We start from the raw sequence: 26,286 nt of genomic DNA, 5'->3' as shown, positions 1-26,286 counted from the left end.
ATCAAGCTGATAATTCTATGCAATAACTAAATAGCTGAAATATGCAAACAAGCAATTGACTGAGTTGTCAAGCAAGAGGACGACCATCCCGTATGCCATATTTGATTTTCCTTTACCTCTCTTAAGTATTCTTCTCCTGTCTTTCTATAAATCTTTGCCTTTACTTGATGCATGTAGAAAAAAGTTTGGATACAATCACAAGAAAGATCTTTAGAGATAGAGAAGAGTATAAAAACAAGAACAACAAAGAAGAATTCAAGCTTTAACAAAAAAAGATTGACAAGGCCAAAAGGGTTGCAGTATTTCATCAATTTTTGATGGCTGGGTTGCAAAGATCGGCTGTTTCATTCCGCAGACAAGGCTCCTCTGGACTTACATGGGACGACAAATTCTTGTCAGGTGAATTGAAACAGCATATAAACTATAAGTACGAAACTACTAAATGTAACAAAGCTTCTCATTCCAAGGGACAACCCAAAGAGGAGAATATGCTGGTGAAGGCTTCATCAATAACCGTTGGATCAACGGTGAAGAGCCGATCCAACGGCACCAGCAGAGTGTCACCAGCTATAGAACCGCCGTCTCCTAAGGTATATGGATGTGGATTGTGTAGAGGTATTGGCAAAAAAAGTAAGTCGCGTCGTGGAATTCCGTACGGTAAGCGTGCTTTGTGATCAGATAGGAATTCACAATCTAGAGTCAGTGTGTTCATAATGTAATAATGTATGTATTTTAAACTCCTTTTGTATACGTATACATGGTTCGAAATGATGAAATGAGTTCAGCTAAATGCATTCGCCTCTGTATGTGATATAGTACATGAATATAATTTGATGAGTTGGTGGCTCGAGTGGTTAGCAGGGGAATTTCCCGTGGAACGAGCTGGTTATAATAATTATAGGTGGGAATATCTATTGTGGAGCTAAAGGACTTGTACCGTTTTTTTCTTGCCTTTTGTCAGTCAGATTTTCTTATTTTATGCTCTGCAGAGTGCAAAGATAGTTTTTATTTTCTAACCTTTCTTGGGTTGGCTCAGCAATCTCCGAGTATAATCAAGTGTTCCTCTTTTTTTTCTTTTTGGTTTCTCCTTTGGAGAAATTTTCCATACGAGTTCGTCAAACTACTTGGACGCCCAGAGGCTTTGACCCCAATGGAACCCAACTGCTATATACTAGTATCTGTTATGACATGCTGTTTTACCTACATATATCCCGGTGATTCACTAATTTATATATATTTTCAGCCTTTCAGAATTCAGGTGCTCGTAAGTCACTTATATCATGTTACTTACTAAATGCACATTAATTCTTGCCTATGGAATTTGACAATTGTGTCTTGACCCAACGGATCGCTCCAGTAGGTTAGTAGCAAATTACTTCATTACAATCCCTTTTTGATAATATCACCTTCAAAGAGACAGGAAAACAAGAAGATCGTACAGACCAATATAAAAAAAAAAAAAAAAAAGGATTACAAGAGAATACTTACAAAGTCACGCTTCTTCAATATATGAGTTTCTGTTTGGCTGAGCTAAAACGACCACTAAATGACAAGTTCTCGAAAGCCTTTGAGCTAGTTGCATCACATGCATGAATAGTATGAGTATGACATTCACATGCATTATATTGGAATCAATGTATGGACTAGGATATAGCAAAACAAGTAACTAAGCTCAGTGTTTCATGTATTCTGGCAGTTATATAAATAATATAATGAAACATCAGCTTGATGAAAAGAAGGTCCACTAGTGAACTTAAATCTTTTACATTGAGAAATATGATCATTCCAAACACACAACCAGTCATCAATAGCAAATGAATACTGGGAGGAATGACCTTTGGATTTCATGTAGTTCTTATTTAGCACTGGTCCGTAGTGTAAGTCTTCATAGGTACTTCCTGGCAAGGGCTCTAACTTTGGTATCAAAGTGAGATGATGTGATGCGAGATCCTGGCAAATAGAGAGGATTAAGAAGAATCTGCAAGTTTTGCAGTAACACATCAGTGAACTTCCATAGAAAAAATAGTTAAAGCACAAATCATTCTCTTCGAAATTGTGGTGGTAAGGAATTCTAGTAAAAACTTGTGCGTTTTACCATACTGTTTCCAGCTAATTCATGGCTTCATTACCTTCAGAACAATTTCCCAAGCTGCACCATATATCTTTAAAGCTAACGTGACAAAAACCCACAGACTTATCCAATACCAAGTAATTAGCTACATGAACCACTCTAGATCATTTGTCATATATAGCAAAAAAGATCAAAAAGGGTGTGTTAGAAACAAGGAGTGGTTTGTAACAAAATCAATAGTCTTAGTGTTGTGTTTAACTGTTTATTGCCGTGCTGTACCCAAAATAACAAAGGTAGAGAGAAACAAAAAGGCAAAGAATCCAATCATATCTGAGGAACTCCAAAAGCTGACAAAATTAGAAGCCGTAGTGAACTTCATAGGTTCAAAGAGATATTGTCACTGCTGACATGAATTCTATAAGATTTAACAACAATTGAACAATCAAGTAGCATCAGAAGTACTCCAAGCATCTTTTCAGTAAACATGCCTACATTAAAAAGCTCTCTGCTAAAAAGAACCTCTTGCTACACAATCCGAAAGCAAAAATTAAAGAGGAAAACTATAATGAGAACTTGCAATAGGTTTTCAATGATGTCCACGAGGATTATAATGAAAATTTAAGATGATAAGGGGAGCACCCCCCCCCCCCCCACATCTTTTTTTTTTTCTCAAGAGAAATAACAAGCAACAAAGAAAAAGAAACTACAGTTAACGCAATATATGCCTTTATCAGGTTGAACACCAAGATTATATAGCAAATATATTAAATGTACGACCTCTATGCTTTTATTTCCTATTGGAAAGATTTCAGAAAAGGAGCTACCTTTATATATAGTTCATGGACCTCCTGGAAGAAGCTTTTGATCCCATCATCATTACGAGAGTCATGAAGCAGCATAAGTCGCGTATGTATGCTAGCTTGGTTAAAGGAACAAAAAAACAGGATGTGCACGTTTGTAAACTCAAACTGGTGATGCTCATTTTATGATAGTTCCATAGACATTTATATATTAACTTATGCACAATGAGAACTTCTAAAACATGCTTCTTCCTCTTTTTTATTCTTTTTCTTCTTTTAATAGGTAAACAGAAGTGTGTCTTGACATTCCAACTTGTATTAAACTGAGGAACTAGTCAATAAGGTTACTAATTACAAATATCAGGAGATTTTGCATTATTGTGCTGAAAGTTAAGAGTTAACTATCATTATTTACAGAAATGATTAAGAAAAGACATAAATATAGTTCTGCGGGCCAAGTACAGCACAAGTAAGAGTGAGGGGGAGGACGAGATGGTGTGGATGGGGGAAGGGTCTCCCATTCAAGATCATAAAATGTTAAGAAAGATGGGTGCGCTCTTCCTCTTAATTCTGCTATGTCATATCATTTTATCAATCCATGCGCTCTAAGAAGTAATCTTCTACAAGAGGAGTCAACCAGAGAAAAACTGATGAAAGAGATTCATTTAGACACATCGAGCATGACGACTCCTTCTATAAGTGACCACTGACAAAGTAAATACTATTAGTACAGTAGAAGGAGAAGCAAGTTTTTGTACTCATTGTGACAGAGAAATCCAGATATAAAACAACCTAGCACCATTATCTATTTTTTAAATTCAAAACAGTTGTATCACCAGATGCTGATTTATAACATATGCAGGATATGACCAGCAGTGACATAAACAGACACCACCAAATCATTGAATCTGTCAATTGATTTCAAGAACCTGGATGAAGAAATAAAGTAGGAGAATCACTATAACAATGACGAAAGCAAGAAAAAGTATAATTAGTACTTTGATGACTAGGGGCTGCAATTCTTACATAGCACTAGTAGTCCATGCAAGGTCCTGGACAATATCCAATGCTGCATGTAAAATAAACTGGTGCTGATGAGCAGCATCTTCTTTCTAGCATGAAAGTATAAGATACAAAATCACCACAAACTCGACCACTTGTCATCAATGACGGAAACACAGTAAAGTAGAAAGATGTGCATGCATTTTACTAACAATGGAAAATGCTACAGTACACACACCACAAATTAAAATGCATTATAACTTACGACACTAAAAATCAAGTGCACACGCTACGTAATTCAAATATGTGATGTGAAACTGTTAAGGGTAGTTATAATTTGTGAATTACCAGGTACAAACAGAATTTTTTACTGGTCATTGAAAAAAGAACCAGTAACTGATAAGCACTGTAGTCTATATCTTAACCTTGTTTATGGCAATATGATGTCCAGATATAGAAAGATTGTTCCTTTCCCAAAATCCTATTCTGATCCTCCATTAAAATCAAAGAGAGCAAAGAATCACAACTAAAAATCAGTGATTGTAAATTAGCTTTCCATACCATTTGCCAGATAAAGAGCAAATTATAAGATTGTAAATGGTTTTCCGAAAACTAAAATGAGGTTTCTGTACATTTCCCATCAACCATTTTCAAAGGTAAACAATTCATTACAGAATCAAATAATGTAGGTCACCTATTAAAAAAAGGGAGACAGTTAAAAAGCTAGTACTTCAGATGTAAAGATATTTAGTTGTTTTAAGCAAAGGCTAAAAATTACCTTGGGCGCAGTGCCAACTTCAGCTTCGTAGATAGGAATATCATTTCTACTTACAATCATAAAACACGCTGTGGTTGCCATTTCCCTCTAACTTTTCGGATCCCTAAATTCCTTCAAACAAAAGAAATTGAATCAGATTCACATGCTAATTACACACAAATTTTCCATTCTTCAATAATTAATAATGATGTTGGACAAAAAAGAATTAGTGATCTTAGTATCGATAAAAATTAATTAAAAAAAGCATTTTAATCAAAACTGATCTAGAAGAGAGGGGGAATAAAGGTACTTACTTACAACTCGATTTCGGAAAGAGATCGCGAGGAGTTCGCCGCAGGATCAGACGGAGAGAAGCAAGCAAGTTCGCAGCAAAGGTAGTGTCTCGCAACTGGGCCGAAGAAGAAACTCTGGAGTGGTGAAAGTTGGGCCTCAAATCAATCTTAATGTTGAGTCCGGTCCATTTATTTTTTACAGTGGACGGATATATACCTTTTAATTAATTTAATTATTTAATTAATTAACTTGTCTTGTTTTGTATTTGATACAATTGAGTATATACTAAATTAATCTTGCATTAAGCACTACGTGACATATTATAACTTAAAAATTCAAATAACTTTAGTATTTTACCATAAATTGATCTAAAAGTGAATATTAGATCATGTTTTTAAAGAATATATTTCATATTTACCTAACTTATTCATTAATATTAAAACATTTTCAGATTTTTTTTTTGACGTGATGTATGTTTGTGTGCGTACTACTAATAATTAATTAATTCCTACTTTCACTCAAAATTCGATCAAGTTAACATCAATGAATGCTAAAAATATGCTCAGCTTGTAAGCAAACAGAATACTACTTACTCCTCAATTTTAGATTTTGTATATAGAGATATTTTCCACTAGTCCAAGATTCAATGTCATTCGTTTTGCTCAAAATTTGTCCGGTGGAGGAAAGTCTTACAAAATATGTGGCTTACAAATAATGGACCCATGTCAAATATTTGTTAACAGTTATGGGATTGATTCATTTTGTTTAAGTGTAATATTGCCAGTTTAGGAAATTCCCAAGTCCTTTTCATTTCTTTCTTGGAACCTTCCCTTTTCATCGTACATGGAAGAAAACAACTACGTACGTAGCAGAAATCATTTGGCTTTCGGGTATGTTACTATAAATTCCCTCGTCATTATTTCTGTCAGTTTAATTAACAGAATATGGGGGAGCTGAGATCTTCTTACTTCACTTTTTCTTCTTATTATTCCACTTCTGTTTCTATTTTGGCATCACTATTATATACTACTATCTATTCGTTCTTGCTTTTCGCAAATGTGAATAGTTACCATCCCGTGATTCATCAGTTCCCTACATTGAACAACATAACAGGCAGATCAAAAACCCTTATTTATGTGAATGAGTTTGGAGCCAAAGGAGATGGCATAACCGATGACACTAAGGTAAGAGTAAAAACTTACACGCACCTGGCGTTTACACTAACCTAATTAATAATTACATTGCACATATCTTCACAACTTATGGCACTAAGGTAAGAGTAAAAACTTATACGTAATTGGTGTTTACACTAACATGAATAAATATATTACACATATCTTCACATACACCTTCGTTCTTTGTATATGTAAACATGTTAAGGTGTATGTTTTATTTCCATCTACGTATTCACACAATTAATACTACTAGTACTTAAGTAGCTTCAGTTAAAGAGTTTTTATACATTTTCAGCCGTTTCAAGATGTCTGGAAAATCGCATGTTCTTCACCATTACGACCAAAAATTGTAATCCCGAGTGGATATTCTTTTCTAGTTCGACCAATTGATTTTGTTGGGCCTTGCCGGTCAAAGGTGTCTCTATCAGTAAGTGCTTAAGAATGTAGCTTGTACAACACTGCTATTTATGTTTTGCTAATAAAGATAATCAGTTAATAATTTTTTATTTCTGCAATACATTACCTATAAGATTGCAGGTTCTATTGTAGCGCCGAAAGATCCTCAAGTCTGGGATGGTTTGAATCCACATAAATGGCTTTATTTCTTTAAAGTGAAATACCTGACTGTAGAAGGAGGAGGAACAATTAACGGGATGGGCCAGAAATGGTGGGCTAGGTCATGCAAGATTAATACCACCAATGTAATTATCATTGCTATACTAATATATACTTTGTGCTTTATGGAATTCTTTCACACCATAAAATTCTGACGTTTTACAATCTTATTATTTGGCAGCCTTGTCGACATGCTCCAACAGTCAGTGCAATTTTCCCCCGATCGAACTCATTTGTTTTACGGTTTAACTCTTATATATTGACAGTGTAAAAGGAATTTTTCATTATCATCAGGTCACCTACAAAATTACTATGACAGATTAAATTATAGTGATTGTATAAAATTTATTTACACTGTCAATGCATATAAGAAGGATTTATTTTTGATAATGATTATGGTTATGATTGATTAACTTAATGACAATACACAGGCAATGACTTTCCACAGATGCAACAATCTGAAAGTGAGGGACATAAGGATGCTAAATAGTCAACAAATGCATATATCAATTTCTAAGTGCATACATGTTGAAGTATCACATCTTATAGTGCAAGCACCTGCTAAGAGCCCTAACACAGATGCAATCCACTTAAGCTCATCTACACATGTTGGTATCAGAGATAGCAGTATTGGCACAGGTTTGTTTATTTTTGGTCTAAGAAACAAGCTTCTGTTGTCATAATAGAAAATAGGTTTGTTTATTTTTGGTCTACGCATGCTGGTGAGTTCAAAGGAGCCTTGACCAATGGTAAAGTTGTCTCCGTGTGACCTATAGGTCACGGGTTCGAGCTGCGAAAGCAGCAACTAATTCTTGCATTAGGGTAAACTGTCTATCACACCCTTGGGGTGCGACCCTTCTCTAAACTCTGCGTGAAGGCGGGATTCTTGGTACACCGGACTGTCCCTATGTTGGTATCAGAGTTAGCAGTATGTTCTATTATTGTTAATTTGTTATATTTTAATTTGCTGTTACATGCACAAATTGAATCCGCCAGGAGATGACTGTATATCTATAGTGGGCAATTCGTCAAGAATCTTGGTCAAAAACATTGCTTGTGGACCAGGCCATGGTATAAGGTAGAACGTTTAATTTACTGTTTTGTTTAGATCATGGGTAGACAAATTTAGGTTTTTGGTTTGATGGCTGATATATGTCCCATTATTTTAGCATTGGAAGCTTGGGAAAGTCTAACTCATCGTCGTCTCAAGTGCACGATGTCTGTGTTGATGGAGCATATCTTTCCAACACAGAAAATGGTGTGAGGATAAAGACTTGGCAGGTAATCATATATATAGTAATATTGATTTATTGTTTGTTTCATGCCATATGACATTATTTTCTTATTAGTTCGCAAAAAATATATATATATTTATACTTTGAAAACAATTTAACTTTTAGTTTCTCATTTTATTTGTAATAAAAAGTTTTTTATAGTCACACAAATGTTATGACATGTTTAACATCACAATTAAACGACTTTCTTTTCTTTCTTAAACTTCATGCTCAGTTAAACAACGACACATAAATTGAAACATAGGAAGGGAGTATCATTTCAATTTGTCATCATTCAATCACCAGTTTTCATCTTTAAGAATTTGATTTAATTTGCTGATTGCAATCCCTGTTGGTTTTCCTCATATATGCTTTATATACCAGGGAGGTAGGGGGTTTGTCAGAAAGATTGCTTTTGCGAACGTGTGGATGGAAAATGTGTCAAATCCCATCATAATAGATCAATATTATTGTGATTCTCCACTGGCGTGTCCCAATCAGGTAAGCTATTTATTGCATGTCTAAAACTTACGCAGTTAGTATTTCGTTGATAAATTTAACGAGCGAGGCTACTTCTATTTTATGCTTATTATTTAACTTACACTTCATATCACACAGCAAATTGTTGCCCTACTAGTGATGAAATTAAAAAACATCCATGATTAGGTGATCATTTTTTGAGAACCAAGTGATCGTATAGTTCATTATCACGTAGCAAACCATATATTACACTTATGCATTAAACAGGTTATACTCACTAATATGTCCAATTATTTGTTACATCTTTTGTTTCCTAAAATTTAAATAACGTGAATTTTGATAACACTTTAAAATAAAGTATTTTGTAAAAAGCTATTTCGATATGATTTTTTATTTTTTTTGCAACTTATAGTCTTAGGTAGTAGTATGTATTTTTTATATAGTTCTTAAATTAATGTGTAACATACAATATTAAAATAACGAATATTATTGTAGTCTGATTAATTAGCTGGTCAAAATAAAAAGATGAAAAGTGTCAAATAAATTTGGACAAAACTTCCATGTTTGTGTTTTCTGAACACATTTGACTTCAACACTCTTGCAATTGTGCTCATATATGCATCTAACTACTGTGAATATCCGATATGCAGACTTTGGCTATTGGCATTAACAGCGTATCCTTTGTTGGTATTAGAGGGTCTTCAGCAACAAAAAATGCAATAACATTTGCCTGTAGTGATAACTCCCCATGTAGAAATCTATATTTGGAAGATGTTCAACTTGTTTCGTTTTTGGATTTCCCCACAACGTCGTTTTGTTGGAAGGCATATGGCTCAACCTCAGGATTAAACAATCCCTCTTCTTGTTTTCCCTCTAGTGAAAGCATTGTGCAACGGCCCACAGAATTATCCAACTTGAGCAAGTCCATTTGATAATCTCTATGTTCAAATGTGTAGCTACATATCCTAGGCAAAGCTAGCTTAAAGGATCAAGCATGTTGAAACAATTTGATAGCATGACTTACTGGTCAGCAGCAGGTCCAGAGTAGGCAAAATGAGCAGCTTTTCGTGGACCTTAGTTATTGTGTAAAATCCTTCTAACTTATGCAAATAAGGTGCTTGCATATTAAGCATTTAAATTTTTGTAATTGTTCATGAGTTGAGAAGGTTATGAATAATCTGTCCTTCAAAGGATGAACTTGCAGTTGGGACTAACCATGCGTTTACATATGCTAATCTTTATTATGGAATAACTGTTTATTCAATTTTAATAAAGTTTTGCATTAGATAGATCATTGATGAATAGTTTTAACAAATTTATAGTTGATGGAAGCAACCTAAAATCTGCCGATGACCAAAAAAGAATGGTATTGAGGTTTAATAAGTAGAAAAGAACTTTTCCTCCAAAAGAGAATTTGATGACTTACTGACAAAAATTCATGACAATTAGTTTCAGAATTCGTATAACCAGAAATCCACGACTGGTATATATGGTCACTTGTTCATTGACATTGTTCAAGCAAGATCTACTCTCGATCAAATATAAACACGAGGGAGCTGCTATTGGCCCTCATTAGAATTTTTCACTGTCTTTTATCAAAATCAGATGTCCAACAAAGTTTAAAACTGAAGATGAGTGTTACAAGTATACAAGAATGGAAATAACCAACATCATTACAGTAAAATTCGAAAGACACCTGTAGACTTACGTATAGTACTGCTGGAGCCTCAGCTGCTTTGAATAAACATACAGACTAAAAACAAAATCTCAGAACTCGGTTGGTGGTTTCAATCTAACAAGTGTCTTGATTCTATATTTTGTCGATATTCTCCAGCAACCCCTTCACAATACACAAAGAATATCATCAGCAAGATAGCACCAAATGGCGTACAACAAAACTTACAGATAGGATCAAATAGAAGTGCCAACAGAGTTTTACAGTCAAAACAATATCTAATCTCTATTCCGTCATCTAGGACTAAAAAGTGATTATCAATCTAAAACCTTATTTAAGTAAATATAAAGAGCATGTTTATCAAGCAAATTTAGCACAGGGAAAACGATAATATAAAGAAGTTGACCAATCTAAATCGTGCATGCCATCTGTCAACTCAAAAACCCTGCGATTTCCTGTTCCGCCACATTGGTAGTATTTTTGATAAATAAAAAGGTTTTCTTAGCACTATATCATCCTCTACAAGCTTCACGTGATGAAGTGAGAGCTTCAAGTAACAGAAAGTTTTAATTGTCCAAACATAAAGACAATTCCCCTTACCGTCCACACAATCTCATCCAGGCACAAGCAAATCTTTCCATAATTGTCCAGGAAAAGTCTCTCCGTTGGAGATTTCCCACATACATCCTTGACAGCAGATGTTATAACAAAGATTGCTTCAGATACTGCAAACAAAGCCCAGAAAATTAGATGAATATAAATGGTGGCAACAAAACCAGCACAAAGACCTACAAGCATAGACGGTAGAGCATAACTCCCAAACAGGGCAGGAAGCCGTGCTGCTCAACGGAAAATAAGAGAGACATAAAGAGGGCTATTAGCATAATAAATATTGGCTAACTGATGTTTGGCATATTTCGATATGTGTTGATGTTACTTTGCCCATGTTTTAACCACTTCTTGATGTTATTTAATCTTTAAAACGCCCAACATGGTGTAATTATTGGTTTGATGACTAATTAAGTTATGTGTGACGATTTAAGGTGTTCGGAGTGCAAAATATGAAGAAAATGTGGTTTAGCCAGAGGAAGAAGGGTTGGATGCGTCGCATCCAACCTAGGAAAACATCATCCTGCATGCAACCTTAGCAGTGAAGTTGGGTCATAGCGTTCGCCATCGCGTGCGAAACTGGGAAGTAGAAGAGAAGGCTGGATGCGTCGCGTCCACCATCGCATGCAAAATTGGGAAGGAAAAAAAGCCACGAAAAGCTGTGGAGGCCGGAATTCATCAAGTTTCATCTTTCTCCCACCAAACTTAGTAATTTTTATGTTTCTTTATATGATTTGTTGTTTGGCTACCATGTCTATGTGGAGCTAAACTTCACGTTCTAGGGTTGTGGTTCTTTCATGACTATTGTTATTCGGATATTGATTTTGACTTCTTGATTTATCATATTAGTTTATTTATTCAATCTTGCACTTAATTATTTAATTGCTTGATCACCAATTGAATATTATCTACGAATCTAGAATTGAACTCGAAAGTGGGAATTCTATATTGCATATAGGATTGAGTAGGGCAAGTTCTTGAACTCGGGCATCGGGGAACGGATTCGTGGTTAGGATAGACATATACCTAATTGCCTTGCTTGGTTGATTTACAGGAATTATAAATGCGTTCTTGTTGATTCTCACTCCATAGACATATAGGCGTTAAGTTAGCTGGAATAGGCGAGTAAGAACTCGACAGATTCTTATGAGCAATATTAACCCTGTCAACTAATAAGCTAGATAAATTAGTCGGTCAATTCAATTGAAGAATACAATAGGATTGTTAGATAGACCATAACCCTAGATCGTTTTCATTACATTGATATCATTAAAATCTGCTCTTTCTCTGTTCAAAGTTTATTATTTATATTTTTCTTATTTAATTAGTTGGAATAAAATATTTTTAGATTTAATTCTTGTTTAGATAATTAGGATAGTCTAATTTAGTTAATAGTTAATCATAAGTCCTCGTGGGTTCGACATCCGACTTTTAGTCACTTTATTACTCGACGACCGCGTATACTTGCGTGAGTGTGTTTGGTCGCAACAAGTTTTTGGCGCCGTTGCCGGGGACTTAGAAATTAGCTACGTGACTAAGTTAAGCTTTTATTAGATATTTGTTTTCAAGTTTTAATTTCCAGTTTGCCTGGTTTGTGTCAACGCAGGGTCTTCTCTCGAATGCAGAGGAGTAGAAGTGCAAACAACCTCATTCCTCTTGATCCAGAAATCGAACGAACACTACATAGAGTGAGAAGGGAACACGAAGCTAGAACGAGAATAGAAAGAGAGTTGGACATCGCAGTCCAACCACAGCCAATAGATATGGCAGGCAATGAAGAGCGTCCGGTAATTGAAGCCGCAAGGCCCAATCTTGCGAATATGACTCAGGCTATTGTGAAGCCTGATATCACTGGGCATTTTGAACTCAAACAGTACATGGTACAGCTGATTCAGTCCACAGGACAATATGTGGGTCTATCTCATGAGGACCCGCAGAGGCATATTCAGAACTTCTTGGAAATCACGGACACTTACAATTATCCGAACGTCTCCAAGGACTATGTCAGGCTGACACTATTCCCTTTTTCACTGTTGGGGGAAGCTAAAGAATGGTTGCAAAAGGAGCCCGCGAACTCTATCCACACTTGGGATGATCTAGCAAGGAAATTCCTGATCAAGTTTTTCCCAACTAAGAAGACAAAGTCGCTGAGGAGCCAAATTCTTGGGTTCCAACAACGGGATGGCGAGACACTTCGTCAAGCTTGGGAAAGATACAAGAAGCTACTCAGAGACTGCCCGCATCATTGTCAAACTGATGAGGTATTGGGTCACACTTTTGTTGATGGGTTAGATGAAGCATCAAAGATGAATCTTGACTCAGCTTGTGGGGGTAGTTGCATGGCAAGACCGTATAGTGAAATACAACTCTTGCTAAATAATTTCACTGCTAATGACCATAATTGGCAAGGAGAGGGGGATTCACGAAGGGGAATTAAACAGAAGGCCGCCGGTTTGATTGAGCTTGATGACTTTTCCGCCATGAGAGCCGATATAGCAAAATTGGCAAATCAGATGAATAGAATGACAACACAACAAATGCAACATGTACAGCAGATGTCTATTTGTTGCGAACTATGCAGAGACAGTCATATGATTGACATGTGCCCCACGAATCCTGAATCTATATACTATGTGGGGCAACAAAACAGAGGTCCTATGAATCAACATGCGCAATATGGGAACACTTACAACCCAAACTGGAGGAATCATCCTAACTTCTCATGGGGCGGAAGTCAACAGAATCAGTATAGGCCTCAAGGGAATTTTACTCAACCTCAGAAGCCACCCCAACAAATGGAAGAAAGTACGAATGACTTGCTGAAAAAGTTGTTACTAGACAATCAACAGCTCAGGACCGATTTCAGAAATCTTGAGAGGCAAATGGGGCAGTTAGCAGCAAACCAAAATACTAGACCTACAGGCTCACTTCCCAGTGATACAGAGAAGAACCCTCAAATTAATGCAGTTACAGTTAGAAACGGGAGGGAACTAGAGGAAGTGCCAAGGAAGATAAAAGAAAAACCTATACCTGGGGGGGAGTTGACACCTAAGGCAACACAAGAGTCAAAGGAAGTTGATGCAAGTTCAGAGCGAATGGAGGTTACAAGGCCACCACCACCTTTCCCCCAAAGATTGCAGAAAAGGAATGACGATCGCATGTTCAACAAATTTCTCTCGATGTTGAGTCAGGTTCAATTAAATATTCCATTAGTGGATGTACTTCGTGAAATTCCAAAGTACGCTAAGTACATAAAAGACATAGTGGCTCATAAGAGGAAATTGACTGAGTTTGAGACGGTTGCACTTACTGAGGAGTGCACATCAAGGGTCCAAAACAAGCTTCCCCAAAAGCTTAAGGACCCTGGCAGCTTCACCATTCCAGTACAAATCGGTAATATTGACGTGGGACGTGCTCTGTGTGATTTGGGTGCAAGCATAAATCTGATGCCTTTATCCTTGTTTAAGCAATTAGGTCTGGGAGCTCCGAGACCAACCACCGTGATGTTGCAATTAGCTGATAGGTCCATAGCCTACCCCGAAGGAGTGATTGAAGATGTGCTGCTGCAAATTGGAAAATTCATCTTCCCAGCTGACTTCATTAGTCTAGACTTCGAGGCTGATGAACAAGTTCCAATCATATTGGGACGACCTCTCTTGGCTACTGGCGATGCAATAATTAAAGTGAGAGAAGGGAAAATGATTATGAGAGTGGACAACGAGGAAGCAGTCTTCAATGTCTACAAAGCAATCCAACTTCCCCGCCACTATGAGGAGCTCTCTATGATATCTGTGGTGGAGGTGGATGAGAAACTTCTTGACACGAGTGTATATCTAGGCGACTGTTTAGAAAAAGCAATCATGATGTTTGATAGCTTGGAGATGGATGATGAGGTTGAGGAGATGATGCATATCCTAGATACATCATGTGGTTACATGCAAGGAATAATCCCGTTTGAGCCCCTGAATAGGCCAAGTGGCCCCCCACCAAAGCCGTCAATTGAAAAAGCTCCAAATTTGGAACTTAAACCCCTACCCCTCACCTTCAATATGCTTATTTGGGAAGTTCTGACACTTTACCTGTTATTATTTCTGCTCACTTGTCTAAATTACAGGAAGAAAAGCTATTAAGGGTGCTACGTGAGCACAAGCGAGCAATTGGGTGGACAATGTCTGACATTAAAGGCATTAGTCCAGCTTTCTGCATGCACAAAATCCTCATGGAGTACGGACACAAGCCAAGTGTAGAACACCAACGCCGACTAAATCCAATCATGAAAGAAGTGGTAAGAAAAGAAGTGATTAAGTGGCTTGATGCAGGTATTGTATTTCCAATCTCTGATAGTAAATGGGTAAGCCCCGTTCAATGTGTGCCGAAGAAAGGGGGGATAACCGTAGTAGTTAATGAAAATAATGACTTAATTCCTACAAGAACTGTAACTGGATGGAGAATTTGCATAGATTACAGAAAACTGAACAATGCCACCCGGAAAGACCACTTTCCCCTTCCTTTTATTGACCAAATGCTTGATAGATTAGCTGGCCAGGAATACTACTGTTTCCTGGACGGTTATTCGGGGTATAATCAGATTGCTATAGCCCCAGAAGACCAAGAGAAAACTACATTTACATGTCCTTATGGCACGTATGCGTTCAAGAGAATGCCCTTCGGTCTTTGTAATGCACCTGTGACTTTTCAAAGGTGTATGATGGCTATTTTCACTGACATGGTTGAAAGATATGTAGAAGTATTCATGGACGATTTTTCTGTGTTTGGATGTTCTTTTGATAGTTGTTTGATGAACCTTGATAAAGTACTAGCTAGGTGTGAAGAGACGAACTTGGTGCTAAACTGGGAAAAGTGCCATTTCATGGTACGTGAAGGTATAGTTTTGGGGCACAAGGTTTCAAAAGATGGTCTACAGGTGGATAAAGCAAAGGTGGAGACGATTGAAAAATTGCCCCCGCCGACATCCATCAAAGGCATTCGCAGTTTCTTGGGTCATGCATGTTTTTATCGTCGTTTCATTAAAGATTTTTCGAAAATTTCTTCCCCTTTGTGCAGGCTTCTAGAGAAAGATGTTACCTTCAAGTTTGATAATGCATGTCTGAAAGCATTTGAGGAGCTGAAGGGAAGATTGGTGACTGCACCAATTATCATTGGCCCCGATTGGGCACAACCATTTGAGTTGATGTGCGATGCAAGTGACATAGCAATTGGAGCGGTGTTGGGGCAAAGGAGGGATAAAATCTTTCACTCCATTTATTATGCAAGCAAAACTATGAATCCAGCTCAGATGAATTATACAGTGACTGAAAAGGAGTTGCTTGCAGTGGTGTGGGCGTTTGACAAGTTCAGATCCTATCTAGTGGTAACCAAAGTCATCGTCTACACAGATCATTCAGCTATCAGATACCTATTTGAAAAGAAAGACGCCAAGCCGAGGCTGATTCGTTGGGTCCTCCTCTTGCAAGAATTTGACTTAGAGATCTGAGATCGAAAAGGGACAGAAAATCAAGTGGCCGATCATTTGTCCAGATTAGAAAGTCGGGACCATGTAGCTGAAGGAGGGTCAATTAAAGAAACATTTCCGGATGAGCAAATATTAGCAATCACCTCAGGTGAAGCCCCATGGTATGCAGATTATGTGAATTTTATCGCAAGTGGGGTGACGCCACTAGAATGGACAGCTGACAATAGAAGAAGATTCCTACATGATGTAAGGTTCTACGTGTGGGATGAGCCATTCCTATATAGGCAGTGTGCAGATCAGTTGGTGAGAAGGTGTGTTCCTGAGGAAGAGATGAAGGCTATACTACATGACTGCCATGCGTCACCATATGGAGGTCATCACGGCGGGGATAGAACCACCCAAAAAGTGCTACAATCAGGTTTTTATTGGCCAAAATTATTTAAGGATGCACATGCCTTCGTTAAAAATTGTGATAGATGCCAAAGAACTGGAACTATCACGAGGAAGCACGAGATGCCCTTGCAAAATATACTGGCGGTAGAACTTTTTGATGTTTGGGGGATTGATTTTATGGGACCATTCCCATATTCTAACGGACACAGATACATCTTGGTGGCGGTCGACTATGTTTCTAAGTGGGTAGAGGCCATAGCTCTTCCTACTAACGACGCAAAGGTTGTGGTAGGCTTTGTAAAGAAGCACATCTTCACACGTTTTGGGACCCCAAGAGTGTTGATAAGCGACGGGGGAACTCACTTTTGTAACAAACTGCTGAATAATATTCTTGCAAAATACGGAGTCAAGCACAAAGTTTCCACTGCCTATCATCCCCAAACGAGTGGTCAAGTAGAAGTTTCCAACAGAGAGGTCAAGCAGATTTTGGAAAAGACAGTAAGTATGAATAGAAAGGACTGGGCCGGGAAGCTGGATGACGCATTATGGGCATATCGCACTGCGTACAAGACCCCAATAGGCACTTCTCCGTACAGGTTGGTTTATGGGAAGGCCTGCCATCTGCCCGTCGAGCTTGAACACAAAGCATATTGGGCGATTAAAAAGCTAAATATGGAGATGGACTTGGCCGGTGAGAAGAGATTGCTACAACTCAACGAGCTTGATGAGTTTCGATTGCATGCGTATGAAAATGCCAAATTGTATAAAGAGAAGACCAAAAGATGGCATGATAAGCATATCCAACATCGTGAGTTTGAACCAGGTCAAGAAATTCTACTGTTTAATTCAAGGCTAAAGCTTTTTCCAGGAAAGCTTAAATCTCGATGGTCGGGTCCGTTTGAAGTGGTTAGTGTGAAACCTCATGGTGCGATAGAATTGTGTGATAAGGGGTCCAATACGACATTCTTGGTAAATGGCCAAAGAGTAAAACACTATTGGGGTGGTGACATTGCACGTCACAAGACCACAATGGATTTAGTGGAGGCATGAAGAACATGTTGCGTCGTGCCGCGACGTTAAATCAGGCGCTTCTTGGGAGGCCACCCAAGTTAGTTAGTTTAGTTTTATTTTATTTTTAAATTTTTTTTTTCTTTCTTTTCGTAGGACATAGATCTTATTCAAAAAAAAAAAATAAAAAAAAAAAAAAAAAATTTTTTGACGGGCCAATTGCTCAAGGCAGTGAAGTCTGCCTATCGCGCCCGTGTCGCGTCCGAAAATTTTTGAAGGAAGACAAGGGGATGCGTCGCGTCAAAGCTCGCACGCACAGGTAAGTAATATATATTTTAACACATCTTAAGATAACGTATTCGTAAAAAACGTTTCTTGCGACGCATCCACTCGTCTCTTTTTGGCGACGCCTACGAACGCAGAACAGAATTCTCTAATCGAAATTGTAACGCATACAAACGCAATAAGCTCAAACGCGACAGGTATGCATCATCCTCTTCGTTCTTCCGTTGGCTTCTCTCCAAATTCTTCTCTCCTCCCTCCCTCAATGGTAGCAACAAGTAGGTTTTACAATTTCAAAATTTTTTAGGGCTGTCGTTCTTGGTAGTTGTAATGGTTGCGAGATGATAAACTATAATTCCCTTCATCTCGTCCAACTTTGGGAGGGTAGTTGCATTGCTCAACTGATAGAATGAACTAGGCACACTTGTTGCATACCACATGTTCGACGAATTGTCCCTGAGGAAAATTTAGGCGTCGGTGAAGTCTGAGTAACCGAGCAACATTGGTGTATGCTTGAGAATAAGTGTGGGGTCGAGTGAGGGGCTATGTGAAATTGAATTTTTGAAGAGAGTTATCACATACTTGCTGAAAGTCATGAGCTACAATTCCATGAAGTAGTGAATGGCATGACTTTACGAATAAATTGAAGTCTGCAAGCTGTTGCAATTGCTTTCAAGCTGAACTTCGCTGTTTCATCTGCTAATTGTTGAATTCTTTGCATTGCAGGTACTTAGATTCGTAAAATGACAGCAGTGAGTAAACCATCCAAGCAACAAGACAAAGATGGTAACAAGCAACCGCCCAAAAAGCCTACCGGAAGGGCAGCGGGCGGTCCAAATCCACAGAAAAAAAGGAAGCGGACGGAGAAGGAAATGGAACTGCTGCCTAGGCAGTTAAGTGATGATTCAGAGCAAGAGGAGGAGGAAACATTAGTCAGGAGGACAGTGAAGAAGGGTATTACACCAAGCAAAGGAATAGAGATAAGAGAGCCTGTGACATACCAAAGAAAAGCTTCGAGAATGAGTGCTCCGACTGATAAAGGGAAGGAGAAGATTACTACAGAATCTGAATCCGATTCCGATTCGGACAATGACCACCTACAGGTCAACATGAGTGATGAAGACGAGGGTGAACCCATAGACCGAGTTGATTGGGAGAAATACTTTGTTAATGAGAAGGCATTCCGAGCCTATAAGAAGATACTGGTTTCAAAGAAGTATATTCCGGAAAAGCCGATAAACATCGGACCACTTAAGACAAAGTACTCAGAGTTTCTAAAGTCAATTCGAGAGGTGCAAAAATGGGGACCCATTCTGAAAGGTCACGGCAAAGCCAACCTCACCATTGTTAGAGAGCTCTACGCCAATTGGCGTCACGCCAGGGGAAACATTGTGCGAGTAAGAGGGGTAGATATTAATGTGTCAGCTGAAGCTCTGAATAACTTCTTAAGGGTGCCACACACACTTACAGACAGGTTTGACGCCATATGCAAAACACCAGATTATGCACACATTAAGTCTGTCCTATGCCCTACCAGGAAGGATGCAGAATGGAAGCATGGGAGTATGGAGTACCACTCTATAGCCAAGGAATTCATGAGTGCGTTAGCACGTGTGGCTCTAAATTTCATTTGTAACTGCCTGCTGCCATGCCAACATAAAACTGATGTCCCTCGTTACCGCGCACTCGTATTATATGCTTTATTAGAGGGGATACCACTCAACTTCGGAGCCATCATGCATGATCAAATGCAGCGAACTAGGATGAATTACAAGTGTAGGCTGTTCTTTGCTAATACCCTAACGGCTTTTTTAACAGAGATGGGAGTACTATGGGACAAGGAGAATGACGACATTGAGGCTAAAGCTCCAGGACCATATGATGTCACTCATGTTCTAGAGCCGAACAAGGGAAGGTCTTCTAAGCTCACCATTCAACAATTATTTGAGCATATGCAAGCAGATATGCAAGAGAACAGGGCTGAGCTGATAGCGACTCGTGTCGAGTTGAGTGCCACCAGGGATGAGTTGAGACAGACTCGTGCGGATCTAAGCCGAGTTCAGACCGAGCAGGCCACGATGATGAAGGAGATATCATTACTCCTCAGAGCTCTGGTTCAATGTGCAGGTACAGACATCTCCCAGCTGATTGCATCATCCACTGCCGGACCATCCACTCCTGTTCCTCCCATAGTCACTGAGGCTCCACTCAACAGGCCTACTGAGGTCGCTGTAACACCTGATACAGAATCCGCACCAGTTGTTGATGATAGGAATGCTATGGATGCAGATGCTCCTCCACAGACTGCGGATGAGCCCTCCACCTTGACTTGAGGGAGTTCTTCTCACCCTACTTTACCTTGTTTGTGTGCGTTGGGGACAACGCACAGTCCTAAGTGTGGGGTGGGGGTGATTCATGTTTTGATGTATGGATGAATGTACTAAAATATTCACTGGATTAATGGCATAAAATAGCAGTAAATTCATCTATATGGAGTAACTATCAGTTTATCATTATTATAAAATATATATATATATATATATATATATATATATTTATCTATTAGTTTATTTATAAAAAAAAAAAAGTATCTTTTTAGATAGTAATAATCCCCTGTGGTTTTTCTTTGTGCCTCGGTTCTTTTCCATGGGATGTAGTTTGAACCGGGTAATTTTGTTTTCTTTTTAGAGTAGAGTAGGAATGTAGGGAATAAAAGGAGGAAGAATGATGAACCTAGGTGACCTTGACTTGGTTGATAATGGCATATTTAGGCTTTTACATATGTAATATCTTCCCTTCTCACTCTGAAATTATTGATGATGCCTTGTTAAAATGGATAGCATGTTTTGTGGCGCCTATTTCTCATTTTCTTGACTTGTGTTCACTTTGCGCTTAATGCTTAATATCTCGTTGCTCCGTGAATACTTGCATTGTTTGAGAGTCGGAATGTGACCGTCCTTAATGAGTCATGTGCCATGTGTGGTAAGGTTTTTGTGTAGTCCATGTAGTGTACTTGTGTCTAGAACTTGCCCGGTATGTGAGTTGAAGCGAAATTTTAGGTGATGCTCGGTTTGAAAAATGATTTTAGGCTTTCTTTGATCTTTTTGAGCTTATCGCTTATCACAAATAAAATCTATCCCTAGTTAACCCTTTTGAGCCTGTAGACCTTTTATTTGGTACCCACATTACAAGCCTATACCCCTTTTTATTCTTAATTGACATTGTTTTGATCCTTTTACCTCTTAAAGCACTTTAATTGTTAGATGAGCGCTAAAAGAAGTAAGAAGGGACTAAGTGTGGGGTGACTTTTGAGTGGAACCAATGAAAGAAAGAAGGGTGCACTTATTTTGTAAAATAATACACCACTAGCGGAAAGAAAAGAAAAAAAAAAGCAAAGAAAAATATAAATGAATAAATTGTTGTCTTGTTCTTGCTAGTGGGTATGAATCAAAGTAGTGCTTAAAGAAAGAGGAAATATTGTTTGAAGTGATATTATTGGTGAAATTGAAAGGGTGTTGAAGAATTCGCGCTTAAGTTATTTGATGATGTGTTAAAGTGCTTAGGAGGGTGAATCACTATTCCTTAAATATATCCTACCCGTCCCTTAGCCCACATTACAACCATGAAAAAGTCCTAATTGATTTTAGATCGAGCGAGCTTACATTAGTAGAGATTTACATTAAGGGCAAGCCTATGGTACCAACTACATGCATGTGACTTCTTTTGTGAGAGTGAGCGATTTTCTTTGTGAGCATGAGATTCGAATGTGTGGATTGATTCTACTCTCTCTGCTTTTGTTGTGAGGGCACATGGTTTCACTAGGGATAGGTAACGTTATTAGACTTCTCTATGATGTTGGTTGTTCAAGCCATGAGTGCATTGTGACATTGAGTCGGTTTTTGAGGTTAGGATTGTTGTGAGCATGTTGTCTTTGTTCGAATATGTTTAAAGAAGGGCATAAGAAAAGGGAAGTGTGTTGATGCATAGTCTAGAGCCTAATTGTAGCAAATAACCATGGTCATAGATGTAGTGTGCTTTGAATGATAAGAGCTTAATTTTATTTTGTTTACTATAGTGATGGTTTGTTCGAGGACGAACAAAGGTTTAAGTGTGGGGTAGTGATGTTTGGCATATTTCGATATGTGTTGATGTTACTTTGCCCATGTTTTAACCACTTCTTGATGTTATTTAATCTTTAAAACGCCCAACATGGTGTAATTATTGGTTTGATGACTAATTAAGTTATGTGTGACGATTTAAGGTGTTCGGAGTGCAAAATATGAAGAAAAGATGGTTTAGCCAGAGGAAGAAGGGTTGGATGCGTCGCATCCAACCTAGGAAAACATCATCCTGCATGCAACCTTAGCAGTGAAGTTGGGTCATAGCGTTCGCCATCGCGTGCGAAACTGGGAAGTAGAAGAGAAGGCTGGATGCGTCGCGTCCACCATCGCATGCAAAATTGGGAAGGAAAAAAAGCCACGAAAAGCTGTGGAGGCCGGAATTCATCAAGTTTCATCTTTCTCCCACCAAACTTAGTAATTTTTATGTTTCTTTATATGATTTGTTGTTTGGCTACCATGTCTATGTGGAGCTAAACTTCACGTTCTAGGGTTGTGGTTCTTTCATGACTATTGTTATTCGGATATTGATTTTGACTTCTTGATTTATCATATTAGTTTATTTATTCAATCTTGCACTTAATTATTTAATTGCTTGATCACCAATTGAATATTATCTACGAATCTAGAATTGAACTCGAAAGTGGGAATTCTATATTGCATATAGGATTGAGTAGGGCAAGTTCTTGAACTCGGGCATCGGGGAACGGATTCGTGGTTAGGATAGACATATACCTAATTGCCTTGCTTGGTTGATTTACAGGAATTATAAATGCGTTCTTGTTGATTCTCACTCCATAGACATATAGGCGTTAAGTTAGCTGGAATAGGCGAGTAAGAACTCGACAGATTCTTATGAGCAATATTAACCCTGTCAACCAATAAGCTAGATAAATTAGTCGGTCAATTCAATTGAAGAATACAATAGGATTGTTAGATAGACCATAACCCTAGATCGTTTTCATTACATTGATATCATTAAAATCTGCTCTTTCTCTGTTCAAAGTTTATTATTTATATTTTTCTTATTTAATTAGTTGGAATAAAATATTTTTAGATTTAATTCTTGTTTAGATAATTAGGATAGTCTAATTTAGTTAATAGTTAATCATAAGTCCTCGTGGGTTCGACATCCGACTTTTAGTCACTTTATTACTCGACGACCGCGTATACTTGCGTGAGTGTGTTTGGTCGCAACACTAACCATTTGATTTATTTAGTCAGCCAAGAGGAAACTAGAGGTTGATTTGTTGTCTAACCTAATGTGCTACTCTAGTCATAGGCTTAAAGCTCAGGTACGGTATAGACGCTCTAAAGATATCTTCATAAAGTAGATTTTTTCATTCATGAAATGGAGAAGGTAATACATTCACCAAATTTTAGTCAAACACACTCTGAACTACATGGAGGGGGCACAAATAACATCTAATGGGAAGCAGTTATACACACTGAAACAGAGATAATACAATTGTCGGCTTATTTTTACATAAAAGTTTCTTTGAAGCCTTGGAACACTGAACTAGGAGGTATCACTTACAAGCAAGTTCATCATATTCATCCTTCCCGACAACATAAATGCTTACATCTCCAAGCACTGTATATACAATGTAAACCGACCTCCGGAAAAGAATATGTGAAATAAATAGAAAGTTATTTAAAACACAATACAAGTATATCATGATTAGCAAAGTATCTTATGACAAAAGAAACTTTTAATAAGGCTCAGCCTTAGCTTACAACATTAATTTGAGTCTAGAGAATACATTCTTCAAATAAACTCAAACAAAATACTCTTCCACCACCCCAGTTGTTTCCAGCTATATGTTTAAAAATGCGAGCTGGATGAAAACAACAAATTTGGTCTACGGCAACACTAACTTTAGGCGACTCTTGAAAAGTGTTCCCAAAAGCATCTAAGGGGATGTTTTTCATGGAGTGGCCTTTGTCTTTGGCTACGATGTATAGGCTACGCTTCAAAAAAGTGCTTTTAAAAAGTAAAGAGTACGGTCCTTCAGTGTTGTCGAATCACAAAATATTTGACAACACTTAGTCACCTATATTACAACACTTTTTAACCGTTGCTATTTCTTAAGCCTAAAAGCTACACTTTGTAAGTGTCTCTAAAGAGTTTCACCAAAAATTTCCCCCAATCTCTTAATTAATGAAATAATTCCCCCCATTTTGAAAGGGCAAATAAAGGTACCGGCTAAGTTCTATTTTAAGTTCTATTTTGATTCGCGATTTCCCGTTCCTCCCGCGCCCCCCAAATTTATCTTTATTCTTTCCCAAAATTAATCTTCTTCCTAACAGTGGATCTCAGAGACGGAAATAGGGAACTTCCATCGGTTGCTGCTTCTAATTGTTGGAAACCCTAAAAATAATTTAGGGCTATTGAAGTTTAATCTCTGTGAGTACTTTCTTCTCTTCTCTCTTGAGTTTTCGATTTCTATTTCTACTAATCTATGTTATCTGTATTTTTTAGCTATTGCATTGTATGCTTCTTATTTTTCTCTATTATGTAAAATTTATGTTGTCTCCTCGCTCATTCTAGAATTCTCTTTCTGATTTTGCTCTATTGTGTCGTATTCTTGTTATTGTCTCGCTATTTCTGGTTACCCTTGTTGCTCTAAGAAAATCGGCAAACCTAGTCTTTGGTGAATTCAATTTGGAACAGGAACTCTAACCGACTCAGCAACTCTATATAAAGGAGCTAGTTAAGTGTTATTTATAGTCATAAAAAATCTCAATTTCACTATCCATCTATCAGCTTGTTCATTTTTACAAGTAATTTCCATACCATTTGATGGCTATCGAAACTTTGATTTCTTCAAACCTTCACTGGCTATTCAAGTTGGAACATTTTTAGCCATTGTAAGACCCTTTAATTGGCATTAACTCACTGTTTGTTTTGTTCATTTATTTTGCCCCTTTATAAGGGTTTGTTTTCGATAATTCATCATATATTGGTAGCTGCAGAACCAGCTTTGGCATTGACAGGAGTGAATAATGAAGAAGATTTCACTTGGGTGTTTATTCAATTGGCCATCTCTGCCTTCTTTACTTCCTTGTTTGCCTTGTAAGTGGGAACAAAAGAATAGCACAGAACTTACTGACATTATACAAGCTTTGTTATTTATTTAAGTTCTTTGGCAATTCCTTAAGATGTCAGATTCCAGCTTATCATAATGACCTGTATGATACCTATTGATACATACACTGCATTTGAGTTTAATCATTCTACAATATTCAACTGTCAACACTTCTTAGCATTTGGTTGTTTGGTTCCAACTGCTTGTAGAAAAGTTGCATCCTATACAAGCCATCCAGTTAAGAATAGAAAAAAATTAAGTACGAGAGTTTGATGTAGAATGACGTGTTAATATGCATTGTCCAGTTAGTGGAGCTGCGCAACAGGCCAATATTTTTCTATGAAAGCAATGGATAACAATACAGTGAAACCATGAATATAAGGAGTTCTTCATTCTTGAACCCTTTAAGATTCTCTGAACCCAGCTTAACTAAGAAAGATCGCCAATGCAGCCGCTCCTCTGCAGGTACTCCATTAAAGTTGCACGTGAAACCATGAATATAAGGTGTGATAATAGCCAGGAATTCTAATAAGGGGATTAAATAAATGTGAAAATGCCACATGTAGTATGTTTGAACCACTTTTGCTACTACACCATAAATCCTTTACTATTTCAAGAAAGATACAAAATTTATATATATACAAATGAAAATTTGCCTTTTCCTTACGGCACAGTGTAATTTGGATGATCCTTCCTAACATGTCGCTTTGTCACGCGTGATAATTCCTTAAATAGAATATATTTAAAGAAAATAAAATACATTTTCCTTTTCATTTCGTTCCTTATTTTTTTTGGTTATATGACACGGAGCAGTAAAATTCAGCAGAATGTAGCTAATAGTTAGATTTCATATAACAACCAACATTACAATTCCGAAGAGCTGTGGGTTATAGTGGGTACATTTTAGGAAAATTAAATTTTATATATAGTTCAAAGTCCGAAGCAATTTCTACACGAGCGCTAGTATGCTGCATCCGCGTATAAGACTAAAGATTGAATTTTCCAGATAAGAACATTTTCCTCAAAAGACCAAATTCAGACCCCGATTTAAGCACCTCAGTCGCTTACGCTGGAAAGTGAATCATATTTTGGGGGAGGGGGTTATGATAAACAGATGGAGACGAGCTGTGGATTACTATTCGACGAGGATGTTGCCTTCAAAGTTGGCGAA

At 37.7% G+C, this 26,286-nt stretch overlaps 3 protein-coding genes and 1 long non-coding RNA gene across 7 annotated transcripts; 3 read left to right on the top strand and 1 right to left on the bottom strand.

The window, feature by feature from the left end:
* The first annotated feature begins 317 nt into the window (after positions 1-317).
* On the top strand, positions 318-674 carry LOC107779726 (uncharacterized protein At1g15400-like). The gene has a single exon (XM_016600208.1). The coding sequence runs from the start codon at positions 318-320 to the stop codon at positions 672-674; it is 357 nt and encodes a 118-aa protein (XP_016455694.1).
* An 809-nt stretch (positions 675-1,483) lies between these two features.
* Positions 1,484-5,091, bottom strand: LOC107779723 (uncharacterized). Of its 3 annotated transcripts, none has more exons than XM_075244415.1 (6): positions 4,945-5,091; positions 4,652-4,762; positions 3,898-3,983; positions 3,740-3,800; positions 2,896-2,982; positions 1,484-1,978 (listed from the first exon to the last, which is right to left on the bottom strand). In XM_075244415.1, the coding sequence occupies exons 2-6, from the start codon at positions 4,730-4,732 to the stop codon at positions 1,886-1,888; spliced, it is 408 nt and encodes a 135-aa protein (XP_075100516.1). In that variant the 5' UTR covers positions 4,733-4,762; positions 4,945-5,091; the 3' UTR covers positions 1,484-1,885. The 3 variants fall into 3 exon arrangements, with proteins under 3 accessions (XP_075100516.1, XP_075100514.1, XP_075100515.1); XM_075244413.1 differs by having other exon boundaries at positions 1,484-1,950; XM_075244414.1 differs by having other exon boundaries at positions 1,484-1,950; positions 4,949-5,091.
* A 763-nt stretch (positions 5,092-5,854) lies between these two features.
* Positions 5,855-9,682, top strand: LOC107779724 (putative polygalacturonase At1g80170). The gene is made up of 9 exons (XM_016600202.2): positions 5,855-6,108; positions 6,395-6,526; positions 6,630-6,800; positions 6,896-6,916; positions 7,146-7,353; positions 7,711-7,792; positions 7,884-7,995; positions 8,373-8,489; positions 9,119-9,682. The coding sequence occupies exons 1-9, from the start codon at positions 5,869-5,871 to the stop codon at positions 9,398-9,400; spliced, it is 1,365 nt and encodes a 454-aa protein (XP_016455688.1). The 5' UTR covers positions 5,855-5,868; the 3' UTR covers positions 9,401-9,682.
* Positions 9,683-23,741: 14,059 nt separating this feature from the next.
* Positions 23,742-25,258, top strand: LOC107779730 (uncharacterized). Of its 2 annotated transcripts, XR_001646667.2 has the most exons (3): positions 23,873-24,225; positions 24,337-24,433; positions 24,997-25,258. It is a non-coding gene; the product is annotated as an uncharacterized LOC107779730 (long non-coding RNA). The 2 variants fall into 2 exon arrangements; XR_012705557.1 differs by having other exon boundaries at positions 23,742-24,225; positions 24,337-25,258.
* The last annotated feature ends 1,028 nt before the right edge of the window (positions 25,259-26,286 follow it).

The sequence above is a fragment of the Nicotiana tabacum genome, chromosome 22, assembly GCF_000715075.1.
Source record: "Nicotiana tabacum cultivar K326 chromosome 22, ASM71507v2, whole genome shotgun sequence".
Taxonomy (NCBI): Eukaryota; Viridiplantae; Streptophyta; class Magnoliopsida; order Solanales; family Solanaceae; genus Nicotiana; species Nicotiana tabacum.
This window is presented reverse-complemented; position numbering and strand designations above follow the sequence as displayed.